This window comes from Bufo bufo, chromosome 10 (genome assembly GCF_905171765.1).
Source record: "Bufo bufo chromosome 10, aBufBuf1.1, whole genome shotgun sequence".
In the NCBI taxonomy this organism is placed as follows: Eukaryota; Metazoa; Chordata; class Amphibia; order Anura; family Bufonidae; genus Bufo; species Bufo bufo.
Genome location: NC_053398.1, coordinates 113,169,435 through 113,185,503, shown reverse-complemented (window position 1 = coordinate 113,185,503; position 16,069 = coordinate 113,169,435). Strand labels below are relative to the sequence as shown.

The 16,069-nt window shown below is 39.3% G+C and overlaps 1 protein-coding gene across 2 annotated transcripts in view; it reads right to left on the bottom strand.

The window, feature by feature from the left end:
* TOX3 (TOX high mobility group box family member 3) overlaps positions 1–16,069 on the bottom strand; it is a 123,607-nt gene that overhangs the window by 13,712 nt on the left and 93,826 nt on the right. For both annotated transcript variants that reach the window (XM_040410161.1, XM_040410160.1), the window contains one exon: positions 13,102–13,353. In XM_040410161.1, the coding sequence (XP_040266095.1) occupies positions 13,102–13,353 (252 nt within the window). The remainder of the gene's footprint in view (positions 1–13,101; positions 13,354–16,069) is intronic.

Sequence of the window (16,069 nt, the reverse complement as noted above, 5' to 3'; positions counted from 1 at the left end):
AGTATAGTTAGTTTTAATTTTTGAATTGCTATAATGACCTACGCCAAATTTATCAAAATGGCACATACCTTTTTTATAAATTTGATGCAAGTGCAATTTTGTTGCATCTATTTCAGAAGGTTACCTGATGTGGAGTTGCGGCTGGCTGCTACTTTATTTGTGGCATTTTAAAAAGTTGAACTTCATAAATATGACTTAAAGGTTCTACTGTCAAAACCTGACCAACTTTTCACTCTACTTCTGAAAGTGTGTGGGAAGGCATAGCTCACCGAAACTTGCAAAATTCAAAATTTTGCACAAAATCTACTGTACGTAACATCACTTGCCACATTTTTATATCACAAAACAGGCAAAGCACATGTGATTAAAGTCCCCCAGAGTGTCTATGGCTCAGTAGCATGAACCATGGGTGCTATATGTAGTATTACCAGCAAACTAAAAACTGTAATCTAAATCATGAGTCAGAATCATTACTGGCTTTATTTACTACTATTTGCACTCGGTTAATACTCTTTGTTATTAACCAGCACGTAGAACAGACTTAACAAGGAAAATATCACACATTAATCTGTCACACAAAATTACTCATTTCATAAAATGACAGAATCATTTTGCTCATCTCCATGTGTGAAGATTCCTTCGGTGGAGTTAGAATCTGTGAAAGTCAGGCAGAGGGCTAATTATTTTAATGAGACATTAAAATCCAGCCATGATTAGGATGTGCTAATGACAGCCTTTCGTTTTACTCAACCTGAATAGATAATTGTAATAGCTCAACATTGGACTTTAACCCTTGTACATGCTGTTTACTGACATACATGACGTTAATGCATTTGGAAACAGCTGCTCTTTATTTGATAGCCGTGGAATCCGATATGTCATAGTTTTGGACTGAAACTGGATTTCAGTCATTTTTAGGGGTTAGTCCCAGCTTGAAAAAATAAATTGTTTTTGGACATGTGGCACATAACATTTGGATTCAATGGGGTTCTTCAGGGTTTGAAAAATAAAATTTGTGGCTTTCTTTCTTCTTCATAAACAACCTGCCATCATTGTGAATGGGCAGTACCTTGTTTTACTTATTATCTCCTTTAGGCCTCATGCATACGACCGTATTTATTTTGCGGTGCACAAATTGCCAATCTGCAAAATACAGATGCCATCTTTGTTGCATCTGCATTTTTTGCGGACCCATTGTCTTCATTTTGCGGCCAAGCGTAGGACATGTTCTATCTTTTTGCAAAACAGACATAAAATACGGATGCAGAGAACACAAGGATCATCCATGTGCTTTCTGCATCTATATGTCCATTCTTCAAAAAGACAGAATGCAGGTGAAACTCGAAAAATTCGAATATTGTGCAAAGTTTATTTATTTCAGTAATGCAACTTAAAAGGTGAAACTAATATATGAGATTATTATTACATGCAAAGCGAGATATTTCAAGCCTTTATTTGTTATAATTTGGATGATTATGGCTTACAGCTTATGAAACCCCAAAGTCACAATTTTGAGGTACCCTTTGCTCAGGGGGTATGGATTAATTAGCTGACTAGAGTGTGACACTTTGAGCCTAGAATATTGAACCTTTTCACAATATTCTAATTTTAAGTTGCATTAATGCAACTCCTTTTAAGTTGCATTACTGAAGTAAATGAACTTTAATAATAATATTACAGGCTATAGCTACTAGAGAGGAGTCGTTAATCCAGGGCGTTAGTCTGATTGCCTGATTGGAGTCGGGAAGGAATTTTTTATTCCCCTAAAGTGGGGAAAATTGGCTTTTACCTGACAGTTTTTTTTTTTTGCCTTCCTCAAGATCAACTTGCAGGATAACAGGCTAAACTGGATGGACAAATGTCTTTTTTCGGCCTTATGTACTATGTTTGCACGATATTAAAAAAATTTGAGTTTCACCTATATGTCTACAAATGCCAAGGATCCATTGAAATCATTTGGTCCGCAAAAGAAATACAGACGACACATGGACTGCATCTGTATTTTGTGGACTGCAAAATGGACACGGTCGTGTGCATGAGGCATTAAATTAAAAAAAATGCTAAGTTACAATACCAAAAACAACCTATAGAAAATAGGGACACTGCTTCTGCCAAAAAGAAAAAAAAATAGATCCTGGACAATCATTGCATAGACTGGTTTTATAATACAATAGGAAATAAAACTTTGTCTAGAATTGTTACAGGGAAAAGAGGCGGGTGTTAACCAACAAGAAGATGGATGAGAAGAACTGCAAAAAATCATGAGCACTCCTTTGAGAAGCCTGAAGACCTAAGTAGAAGAAAGGATATTAGTCATATGGTCACTGGGAGTCAATAACAACTTAATAATAATGCCGACAGCATTCTACCAAATAGCTTCCAGAAATGTTTTTTATACTGTATGATATCACCTACACAAATAGAAGATCATTACAAATGATTAACTAGATCCTGCCAGTCTAGAAGAACCCTAGGCTCTGTGTAATGTCTGTGCTTGTGAGATAATATATGGACTCTATGCTTCAACAGGCTCCCTAGCCTGAAAGGTTGGAGACTTTATATTACTAGCTGCACATATGCTTGTAACAGCACATGCATGCAGCTAGCAATAAGCATTATTAAACTATAGGCACTGATGTCTGATAGTTTAATATGCATAATTCATGTTTACACACCGGTCCCATGACCTGCATGCTGGTGATGCATTGGGAACATGGCTGCTGATGGAAGATTCCCTCCATCAAGGGCCTCTATTCAGTTACACTGGGGGTGTATTGTGCATGGACTAATTTTCGTGTCAGGAAGGAAGTTAAAGGGGTTTTGTTCAGTGGCTTAATGCTGATGACTGATTCTCACGATGGGTCATCAATGTCAGATCGGCAGGGGTCCAACTCCCAACACCCTTGCCGATCAGCTGTTTGAAGGGGTTGCAGTGCTCATGCAAGTTCTAGAATTACAACTGCTCTTCCCAATGTCATGTCATCATAATTACACTGTGCACAGGTAAGTTTTAAACGGAAGCATCGCTGACATTGCTGCTGTCCTTTCAAACAGCTGATTGGCAGGTGTGCTAGGAGGCAGACCCCCGCCGATCTGATATTAATTACATATCCTGAGGATATATCATTAATATTAAGCCATTGCATGATCCCTTTAATCAAAATGTTGGGACAGTGGGCTGAGACACCCAAATAGTTCCGTTGTCCCCATCCATTATCCTAGAACGAGGACCCGTCTCCCTCTTGTGTGGATATGTTCAAGAAGTGAGTAGGTAAATACTTTGGCTACGATTTACTAATGTGTCTGTGTCTAAAACCTGTCTAAAATGTGGTGAAAATTGTAGCAATTTTGGTACAATCAGGGTTTCTAAACTTTTTTTCTGATTGCCTCGACAAGGGTGCGGAGCTTCAAGGGAAAGGGGCATGACCTAAAATGTCACATTTCACAACAAAATGATAGCACTAACCTGGAGTAAATGCTGTCTCAAAGTAAGTGAATAGTTGGTATAGAACAAGGCAGAAGTGTCTATCCCAGCACCACATTTATCATCCAGCCAATCTGGTGCGGGTCTAAACAGCCTATGTTTACACCATATGCAGGCTTGGTATATCTGGGCCCATATTTTTTAAGAAGGCCTTGCTACGTAGCCTCACCTTCCTGCAGACTATACAAATATTTAACTCCTTTATGACTTTAAAAGATTTTAAAACCTACCCCCTAAAAATGGTACTTGTCAAGAACCAACAATTAATAAGCAAGTAAAATTTCCATCGTTACAACTATGCTGGCATTTTGACAGTTTCTATTCGGGTAGATGTTCTAAGTCCAACTCCACCCTAATCATTTTGACTAATAAAATTTCTCTGGCTCCAACAAAAATTTAATTCCTTTCTCCTTGTACAAGTAATCAGCGTAAATATATTTGCCAAGCTTTAGTCACATTTAAGCCATTTGTCTTCTTGATACCAGTTAAAGCACACAGGTAACATTATAAATGTTTTCTCTCATTTAGAAAAACCTATTTAGCTTTTCAGAGCTGAAAATAAAAGGTCCCAATATAATACATTTGAATGGCTTTTTTTTTTGTGTGTGTGGTGTATATCGAGAGGAAAAAGAAGTTCTAAATTCATCAAAGCTAACCTTCTCTTCCATACAACAGACTAAGCAGAAGAGAATGTTAACAAGTTCAATTTCCATTCAATCACCGCTGCTGTTCTGAGAAGTGTTTCATTGCAGGAAAGAAATAAAAATAATCTATATGGTAATTATAAGGACAAATTCCCAAGTAACTTTCAGCTACATGAAAGGTCAGTTCCATTCAAGATATTTTATCAGCGCATTGCACATACTTTCTGTCCTGTCATTTTAAATCTGGACAGTATTTTATTCTCCCATTTAGAGCTACCTGCAGAATTAAGTACTTAAGCCAAATAAGAAAAAAAAAAAAGAGTGCGGAAAGAAAAAGAAATGTTGAATTTTGGCATAGGCTATAATAGCACAGAGATAAATCGTTCAGCTGTTCACTTGCAAGCCTCTGGGGCTGCAGATTTTTCTTTCTCCTGGTGCACTGTGGGTATTCAAAACTTGTTCAACATGATTTCATTTCATTTCAGGCACTGCCTGAGAAAACTAAATTACCGAATCAATCATACAGAAGGTCAGAGTGAGACTTCATTACAAGTATTGCATGCTTGCATGAATATCTTTCATTTATGACTGACCCAATATGTCACAATAGCTGTCTTGTAAAAATAATCCACTTTTTGAAATTGATGTAGCACTGATGTCAATACTGCTCAGCAAGCTGGACAGATTACAGGGAGGTGTTTGAAAAGGAGGGGGCAAGCCTAAAAGCCAAGATACAGATCTATCAAGTTGCTATCATTTAGATGTCTAAAATCATAAGAAAGACAAACAAAAAGATAGCGCTCATTAAAGACACATTTTTCATATCTATGGAGAACAGAAAAATATCGGCATTAATAAGGCGCACGTGAAAGTTGGTATTTCGAAGGAAACAAACACAAATTCTCTAGATCATCATCACAATTTCCACTTTTATCATGATGGGCAGCCAATAATCATTTTAAAATATGTGTGCATGTACGATGTTATCAGAAGAACATTCCACTCCAACATTGGACTATTCTCCATGGCTACATCAAAGCAAAATTCCAGTGCTCTTGACAGAAGCTTAAAGTGGCATTATGGTTTCAGTAGCATGAATGTTATTCTTTATATAAGGAAAACTTGGTCAATTATTTAAATATACTTTCTGTATTTATTTCTCGCGGTTCCCAAGATCTCTGCTTGTGATCATTCGACATTTAAGATCAAATGAACAAAAAGTTGTCCTGCTAATGTGATGGGCTTGGTTTATTAGAAGACAGAGCTTTCATAATTTTGTTATAATTAATATAATCCATGTACTTATGTAATCTCATGACCAGGACAAAATATTGTTAATGCACTGAAAGAAACCACCAAAGGTTCCCACAGGAAACCAAGTGATCAACTTAGGGCCATATGAGACTGCATGCTTTTTGAACCAATTATCGGTAACAAGCATTTAGGAATGCTCAATCCCAATAACTGGCCTGTATAATTGAGCAGCCAATAAGTCAATGAAAGTGTAACACTTGTTTGTTGGCCGATTGGCATCTTTCATCAGGATTAAAGATGCCAGATAATCGGCAACACATCTTCCTATGCAATCAAGGATGCGCTTCAGATAATCATTTGAACTTGATGAGGGAGAAACAATTGCTACCTCAATTATTCCTCCCACATTCACTAAGCATTAGCCTGTGTAATCATAGATGTGCTGCCGATCAACAATAGAGCTGACTGTAGGACTGCAGTAGCAATGCTTCCACCCACATTTAGTTTACATCAGCCTGTGGAATCAGGCCAGAGCAAACGAACACTGATGGGTGTGTTATCATCCCTCTGCACTTGCACTGCCTGAACATCCAGTGTCTTTACACATACAGATATCGGACCAATTTCTGTCCAATGCAGTGAATATTTATCTATAATGAAGTGTGAAAATGGCTAATCTGATTGAAATGTGTCTCATGTGCCAGAAAAATTATTCTAATGATTTTAGGATCTGAAAGATATCTGAAAGACAAGTCCCTTATATATATATATATATATCAGAAAGGTTTCATTATAAGATGATCACAACTGATGAGGACGACAACAATTTTTTCTTTCCTAGAAATAACTCTATGGGTGTAAATGGGCAATTCAGTTCAATTTTTTCATCTGTAGAGTTCTTACAGAGGCAGATTAACGAGCAGTGATCAATTGTATGCAAATCGTTCAATACTATTTTAATTTTTACAGTCACTGATTAGAAGGGGGTGAACATGGGATTGTTGATGAGATTTCTTGTACCCCTCCTTTCATACATGTTACATTATGTCGGCAGCAGACCCCTTGCTTACAAGGGGAGATATACTTCTGACAAGTGAACATTTTTGAGGTTGCATCAAAGTTGGAGGCAGCTGAACGATCTGATAAACGCTCGTTCCAAATCAACGACCCACTTAACAGGACCTTGAGAGATGGTCTCTGTAGCAGCTCCCCTCTACATCTAGTAGATAAGGGTCCATTAATTATAAAATGCAAGTTTTTACGGTGTTTGCTTCTGTAATACTAGCAAGGTTACACAAGACTTTTCTCCATAGGTAAATATTGAAGTCACTGCATAGTCATGGTCAACCACAGTTTTACTCAAGGTGGTGCCATGGAGCTCTAGCTCACGTGTCAGATGATCGGTGGACTTACACTGGGCAATGGGTACAAAGGCTTCTATGAACATTCACTTATCGGCCCATGTGAAAGGATCAGTCTGATTTGTCAGAAATCTGTGTTTGTAAATCCAGTATTATTTTTGGGGTTGACTATTCAAATTAAATAAAAAGGACATCCTTTATCATAAATGCGTACTTCTAGTCAAATAAGTAGCTTCCATTTCATAAAGTGGATATTTTTGATCAAAATATGTTTGCAAAGTATCTCATATCTAAATATACCATTATTTCACATATTCTATTTGCAGAGTACTGTTGCATTGTGTTTGCTTTTATTTCTAATCATGATTTAGAATAGTTATAAATAAAGGACCTTTGAAATACCATTTTTAATTAAAATTGCAATAATTAATAATGATACATTATTACATCATTTTGTGATTTTTATTAATATTTTCTGTAAACATAAATGAAGGATAAACAGGACATTCTAATTCTCCATTATTACATCTGTAAATCTATTTGAAAAACTGTATACCGTATTTATCGGCGTATAACACGCACTTTTTCCCCCTGAAAATAGGGGGCAAATGATGTATGCGTGTTATACGCCGATATAATGTTACAGGGGTGTGGAATTCCTATCGCCCGACGCCCGGGACATGCAGTTCCGGGCGCCGGGCAGGTAGCTTGTGCAGGCAGCTTAGCCCTGCGGGCAGGTAGCAGGGCTAGGGTTGCGCCGGGTTTTCCTCTAATACACAGCCCGGTGCAGCAAGTCTGGGCTGCTTACCGCAGTGTTATCAGCGCTCCTGTGCAGGCCGGAAGTCGGGCGCCGCGGGCCGGAAGTCAGCTCCCAGCGGAGGCACAAGTTAGTCAGCGGCTGTAGTAGGAGCTCCTGACATGGTGGCAGCCTGTGCCGTGATAGATAGCCCAGCAGGTAGTGTGTGTGGTGACTGCTCTGGGTCAGCTATGCTCTGCTGTCAGGCTGCCACTCTGCTTCTTCTCCCTGGCATTGAAGTGTCAATAGGAGTGCTGCCAGGTTCCAACTTCCAGCCACTCACCCTCCATGAATAGGGGGTGGACGGGGACTTCCCCATACTAACGTCCCCCTCTTGCCCCCATACAGTATAACGTCACCTTGGGGCTGCCCTAGTGCCCAATACAGTATAACGTCACCAAGCGGCTGCCCCCGCACAGTATAATGTCACCCTGTGGCCCCTGCCCCTATACAGTATAACGTCTCCCTGTGGCCCCCGCCCCCATACAGCATTTTAATTTTTTTCCTGAAATTTCCCTCTTAAAATGAAGGTGCGTGTTATACGCCTGTGCGTGTTATACGCCGATAAATACGGTACATTAAAAAACATTGTGGCATGGACTAAGGAAAAAAAAATAGTTCTTTTGTAACACGCAATCATTTTACAGAAACCTATACTTATTAAGATAACAAGCAACTTCGCTTCACTTTATGGATCTCAAGATGTCTATGAAGCAATAAGAGAAGTCACCATTCATTTTTATCAGTCTTCCACTGGGAAATATATGAGGGTAGTGCAAAAATATTATTATTTATCTAGCTAGCGCAAACCCTGAGGGAAGCATTGAGGAACTTTGACATAACCTATTTTTAACTGTACCTCTGGCAATTGTGAATTCAAGTTTATAGGTGAATGTGTCAAGTAGACCACAGAACAAAAGAGGTACAATATTCCTCATATACCCATCAAGTGCATTTGCTTTCTTTATCACTCAAGGATTTTATAATGCTTTTCCAAGGAAAAATAAAATAATTATATCCCTTTAGTACGTTTAAGTATTTTTATGCTTTCGAAGAAATCTAATCCCAAAATTGGCAAAGCCATTGAGAAGGACACATGCAGCTCTGACACTCAGTCTCCAAGTTGCATTTTAATTCTCTCTAATGCTTTTGACATATTTTCTATTGCTACACAAGCCTCACTCTTCAACAAGTCTGTTGTATTCTTCATCTTGCAAAGTTCTGGATTATCAGGGAATTCTAGAGTTAGGATCTTTAAAGCAGATTTTGAACTCTCTGACATTTAAGAGTATTAAAGAAGCACTCCCACAAACATTTTTATTCTTTGATCCATTAAAAATGTACTTAAAGTAAATTGTGTATGGGACTCACATTGAGGTTCCCATATAAATGAATATAAAAACTGACTTCCTGTCTACACATAGCAGGCTTTGTCAGTTGGAGAGCAAAGTGTTGGTCACATGACACAGATGAGGATCAGAATAAAGTGTAGAACTCACAAATAGCAGTAAACAGATATACCATCACTATAATTTATATCATGTACCTTTCTAACTGGCCAGAGAATAATATTTTTGTTAAGCTAACAGAATTTTATTGTATTTGTGTTATATGCAGACACACAATGAACTATGAGGCTGGTTTCACGCATATGATAGCATTTGTAAGAACAATTCAGAATTTTTGCAGTTTTTCCTGGCATTTTCAGTTTTTCTTTTCAACAACACAGCAGCCAAATGTTAACCAAAATCAAAATATGGAAAATATGAAATACAGTGCAAATTGTGCATTTTTGTGTCATTTTTTATAACTTTTGGTGCCATAGCATTGTTTTGAAAATGCATCCTGCATCAAACATTTCTTTCCCCATAGGTTTATCTATAGGAAAAAAAGTCTGAAAAAACTGATCAACAATGTCTGAATAAAATAAAAAAACACCATTATGTGACACTTGAAAAAAAAAGCATCTGTAATAATATTGAACTTTTTATATAGATCTTTATATGCATGCTGCTAATCTATAGGCATTTCAGAGTTTTACTTTGGAGTGAGTCCTTTTATGGGGTATTAGCTATTACCACATGTACTGTTTCCGGAGGCCCTTTTCCCATTATAGGTAATATAATTTAGCCAATAACTAATTTAATGATTCATTGCTAGCCTATTGATAAATATTTGCCTTTCTACTAAGAACAGATAGACATCTTATTAAGAGCTGTCAAAATATTGATTTTGGAGATTTTAATGAACTATGTAACAAACAGAAAGGCCAAGCAATCTAGATAATAAATTGGCAAATTAACGCAGGCAGGTGTAAATTAATTTGTGGCTGCCTTTTGTTCTTGCCAGGCTCCACATTCTGATTCAAGAGAAAGGTGAAATGCTGGAATGATTAGTTACATACATTAGTTTGTACACAATAACGAGGCTAAGCTTGTATTGATGCCTTTCGGTTCTGCTAGGTGGAGCAGAACAATGTTTTTCAAAAGGCATTCTGGAAAAGTGTTAGGGTACCAAATCCAACATGCCTAGAATTATATAAAAATTGATACATATGACAACCTTCTGATATCTGAAAATATAATTTGATTTGGAACTGGAGAAAACTCTCTTTGATATTGCAAATTTGAGCTACGTACTACTGGGTAAGGCTGAGTTCACACTTCAGTTATTTGGTCAGTTATTTTAATTAGTTATTGTGAGCCAAAAACAGTAGTGAAGCCTACTCAGAGATCAGGTATAATGGAAAGATAATCATCTATCTTAGTTTCTGACCCACACCAACTTTTGGCTCACAATAACTCATGAAAATAAATGACCAAAGTGTGAATTGAGCCTAAGGCCGCTTTCACACAGTCAGTGTTTGATCAGTGATTTCTATCAGTGATTGTGATCCAAAACCAGGTGTTGGTGAAAAACATAGAACAGGTGCAGATCTTTCCCTTATCTCTGTGTAGGCTCCTCTCCTGGTTTGGGCTCATAATCACTGATGGAAATCACTGATCAAACAATGACTGTGTGAATGACGCCTAATACGGTTAGAATTGAATGCAGAATGTAATTAATTTTTTATCTAAAATTTAAATAAATAAATAAAATAAAAATTTCACAGCTTGTTCATGATTTTTGTAATGTTAAATACTTTTATCCTGGGGGTTGATTCTGCTGTGCTTATTTTACTCTGAGATGTGGGGGAAGGTGATCAATAACTGCTAGAATAAGAGTACAGCCCAACAGCACAGATTGCCACATGCAGCTAAGCTACACCCACACATACCAGCCAATGACTGCCCAATTTTGCAGAAAATTATGCATCCATTGGCTGCCATGGGTAGGCTTAGATTGGTCACATGAGGCCAGATGCAACATCGGCCCATGCTCTTAAACCACTGCACAGTAAATGTTTACCCCAACAAATTAAGCTATTATAAATATGGGTGTTATCGACAAGTATATGGATCTGGAGTGTTTTTACGGAATTACAACTTAAAAGGTTGATTTTTTTTTTAAGGGCGGATGAACCTAATAGGGCAAAGGAGCGAGATCACTTTGATTCTAACAAACCCAAATGTTATGTAATTTGATTCGAGAGAATCAGGATAAAGAGAAAAGAGTGAGACTTTTCTTAGAATTCAAGACTAATTTATTTAGACCCGAATCAATTTTTTTATTTTATTTGCTCATCAGACTTGGTAGAGTTACGAAAAATTTGCCACAAGATCTGTGGTAGAAAGAATCTGCCAAATGTGGTTCTATAAAATTCTGGGGACATTTATCATCCCTGTGCTGTTGCGCAACATTTTGAGATTTTTTTGGGGGTTTTACTCACCGCTCGCTACTTTTCAAAGTGGCGGGCAGTAAGACACCAGAATAGGCAGTCCGTCACATGTATTATAATATTCACCAGGAAACTGGTGTAGATAATAGCACAGATCTACGCCAGCTGTCTTCCTGGTTTAGATCTCTGCTTTGTGACACTGACCTACATAGATATTCCACAAATATTAATGGGCACGTGCCTCTTCATAATTAAGACACATTTAAAGCAAGCAGGGGAGAGATTAAGACTAGTGTGTAAAACACTGGTGTTGATAAATGTCCCCCTAAATGTTTAAACTAACCGTATGCACAGACCACTGACTAAAAGGAAATGTGTCACCCAAAATTTTATCTGCCAGTAAAAACCAGATAGTAACACATATGATTTTTTATAAGCTGTTTTTATTTTCTGATTGCATATTTTTTATTCTATTTCTTTAACATGATTATGGGGGCAGCCATCTTGCCAGAGCTGTTCTTAACAGCATTTTAAAAACATTAAGAAAATTGCTTCACATCAGCTACACGGGCCATAGACACAATGGTCTGGAGCTGACCTCATGGGAGAGTTTTCTGGGCACACTCTATGACCTGTGCAGAGGTCATTGTACAAGGAAAGACTAGATAAGCTCGGACAATCACCTATTGTGAATGGTGGATATACCGTCTTATCTATACACAGAGGTGATATAATTATAGGCAGGATTACAATGACAGATGCGCAGCTAACTGCAGTAAAGTGATCTGTACAGACCAAGAAGTGGCACCTATTATTAGGCTTAGTGGCCAGTGTGAAAATTGCAGGATTTAGTTTTGTTTGTTTAAATATGAATATTGATATGGGAAATAAAAATAGCATCATAAAAAATAATTTAAAAATAGGATTTAAACAGTGTCTGATGACAAATTCCTTTTAAAGGCTCCTCTAAAAGTCGCCACTTTGATGTCCAGTAGCAGAACACCATAGATTTGGTAAAACCACCAACCTGTTCATCACAGACACTGTGGGAAATTTGTTCATATACCTTCATTGTGACATACTAGGCAACACAAATATTATGGCTTAATGTAAGTAAATGTCTCTATATGGGTTTTGATAATTGCTCAGTGATAGCCCTGCTTCTTATACAATCCAACAGGCAACACTAAGGACACACAATTTTAAAAAATAGAATGAGACACAAATCTTATCTCTTCCCAAAGATTTTACTTCACGCAGAAGAGTAAATAGATTGGTGGTTGTTGTTTTTAATTAGAAATTTTACATCCAGCCATTATTAGATCCTGTTGCTTTGCTGCTATGATTATAGTTATTATTCATTTCATTTCTCAGCACTCCATAGGAATTTGCACCCCTGAGGCTCCTTATGAAACAGAAAAAGGGAAACTTCATTACTGCAGAGAATGCCCTAACGCTGGAATGTACTAATCTGCTATATATTGATGTTATTACATAAAAAATGTCTTTAGGGTTTATGACTGATAAAGGGCAATATCTTCATATAAGTAAAATTAATCGCTATAGTTTATATCCCTTCTATGAGGGGTGTAGTTTAGGATATTTTCAGCCACCTGAATACAAAATTCTTACTAACAGCCATATCATAGTTTTCACACATTAGGTAACAGTATAAAAGTGCATATTGGCATGTATCAGATAGTTTCTATATTTGTCTTATCAAAATGATACGAATTAGAGATATTTCATAGGTAGATTTTGTTTAGTTTTTACACAAAACTCACCATTCTCAAGCCGTTAGAGTGCAATACTCCTTCTTGGTCTACTGGATTGCGGGAAATGGTGATAGAAGGCAGGTCCAGACTTTGAGGTGGAAACTGAGGTGTAAATTCATTCCCTTGGGCAGCCAAAGCTTCACCCATAACTTGAAATGGAAGCAGAACATCGCTCATGCCAAGTGAAGGGTCAGTCTCTGGAGGTGGAGTGATGGGAGGAATTTCAAATTCTTCATCACCAAGACTCGGTGTGTGGAACGTCTGTAAAACAAGGCACATATGGGTGTGACTAAACCAATAGTGTCTTTGGACTAGTAACTGAATTTATATTTTAGTTAAAGGGGTTATCCACGAATTTGATATTGATGGCCTATCCTACAATTTATATTTAAAGAGGACCTTTCACCACTCCTGTATTTTAATAGCTTCATGTGTTCCCCATGTAATAACAATTCTGGAGCATCTATTCTTATGTCTGTATGTTGCGCCATTCCTTTATTATTTTCACAAGTTATGAATGAATTGCTCTTAGCCTTCAGTAAGGGTACAGAGGGGAGGTAACCAGTTGAGGGGGTGTACCTGCACAGTCTGAAAATGGCAGCACTCATTGGATAGAGTGAGTCTGTGCAGGTATACACCCACAACTGGTTACCTCCCCTCTGTACCCTTACTGAAGGCTAATAGCAATTCATTCACAACCCAAAAAGTCCGACATAGGTGTGATATACAGAGGGGTGTGATATACTTATAATATACTTTCTAACAAAGAAAGTATATTATAGTGCATTTGTACTGTGCAGCAGTTGTGTGCGGTTCTGCTGCGATACCGCAGCTATATAGAAGGACAAACGCTATTGGAACAACTAATTGCAATGGGTGTGATATACCACTTGCCCCACAAAAAAACTGATTGAGGCAGGGATGTGATATACCTATAATATACTTTCTATATAGTGCATTTGAACTGTGCAGCACTTGTGTGCGGTTTTGCAGCGATACTGCAGCTATATAGAGGGACAAACGCTATTGGAACAACTAATTGCAAAGGGTGTGATATACCAGTTTCCCCCAAAACAAACTGATTAAGGGGTGTGTTATAGTGTTATACCTGCTTCCTCAAAAGACTGATTAAGGGGTTATATATACCTGCTTCCACCAAATATTGATAAGGCCTGCAATATACCTGCTTCCACAAATGCTGCTCTTCTCATGGGACTTAGGCACAGGGTCATTTTGAAAATGACAGGCAGAGGAAGAGGCAGGCCGTTCTACAGCGGTGGTAGGGGTCGGGCAGATGCACCAGCCCCGAGCCTAAGTGGGAAGTTGGAGAAGGCTTTTGCGATTACTTCAAAGGACGCACCAGAGTTGGTTGAGTGGCTCACTCAACCTTCCGCTTCTGCACCCTCCTCATCCTCTGTATCTGCACCCTCCTCATCCTCTGTATCTGCACCCTCCTCACTCTTAGCTGTGTGCACCCCCAAATCCACCACCACCATAGCCGCTTCACACGAGTCAGAGGAATTTTTTTCCCATCCATTCCCAGACCTTACCAATGCGCAGCCATTCTTGACATTGGATGAGAAAGAGGAGGTAGCAACGGCCGCCACCCAGCGGTCTGACCCAGATCAGCCCAAGGAGGGAGGTCCCCGCTATTGCTGCCTACTCAGAGATCTCAAATGTCAGTGGTGGTGAAGTTGAGGATGATGACGTGTAAATGGATGTCACGTAGGTGCTCAAAAGAGAGGAAGAGGAGGGGAGTTCAGAGGGAGAGACAGAGCAGCAGAGAGGGAGGAGAAGGAGGAGAAGCAGGCACAGCTCGCAGGGCACAGGAGGCAAAAAGCAGACAGCAAATGTATCTGGAGCTGGGCATCCACCATGCACGGTTACTTCTAGCGCTTCCAGGATGCTGGCACATGGCTCCGCAGTGTGGGCTTTTTTTAATGTGTTATCTGCTGACAATAGTGCTGCCATCTGCAGCCTGTGCTGTCAACGCATAAGTTGTAGTAAGTCCAACACTCACCTAGGGACGACCGCCTTAAGAAAGCACCTAGCCTCCCATCACTGAGCCCAGTGGGAGCAACGCCGTCAAAACCCACAAAGCCACACTCCTGGCGCTCCACGTCCTGCCTCTTCTCCTTCTCCTCTCTCCTCCCATTTTACCTCCACTCCACCTTCCACCGTGCCATCTTCTCGTTCATCTGGCATAAGGCAGGCTACCATGGCCCAAATGTTTGAGCGTAAAAAGATGATGAAGCCGGATAACCCTCTTGCCCAACGGCTGACCACTGGCTTGTCGGAACTGCTAGCCAGCTAACTACTGCCATATAAACTGATAGACTTGGTAGCCTTTAGAAAATTTGTGGCCATTGGCACACCGCAATGGAAGGTCCCCTGAAGGAAATATTTCTCCCAGAAGGGCATCCCTGAACTATATGGCCACGGTCAGTGGCAAGTGAATATATCTCTGGCACACAATGTCGGTGCCAAGATACATATGACCATCTGATACATCTGTCTAGCAAACACGGGCAGGGAAGGTACATAACTTTTACTGCCCACTGGGTGAACCTTTTGACGGCCGTCAAGCATGTAACCTGTGGCTCCCGTGTGGATTGCATGCAGGCCTGACTCTTCTGCTCCTCCTCCTACTCCATCCTCCGTCTCCTCCTTGGCTCACTCCTCCTTTTACACTGCTACCGCCTCTTTCGCTGCGCCTCCCAAGTTCTCCAGAACCTATTCGATGTCCCAGGCGAGACGTTGCCATGCTGTGCTGCGGATGTTGTGCCTGGAAGTCAAGAGCCACACCTTTCCTGCACTGCTTTCAGATCTGCGGTCACAGGCCGATAAGTGGCTAACCCTGCTCAATTTGACAGTTGGTAAAGTGGTGTGCGACAACGGTGCCAATCTGCTGAGGGCGCTGAAACAGGGCAAAATGACACACGTGCCATGCATGGCACATGTCCTGAATTTTCTTGTG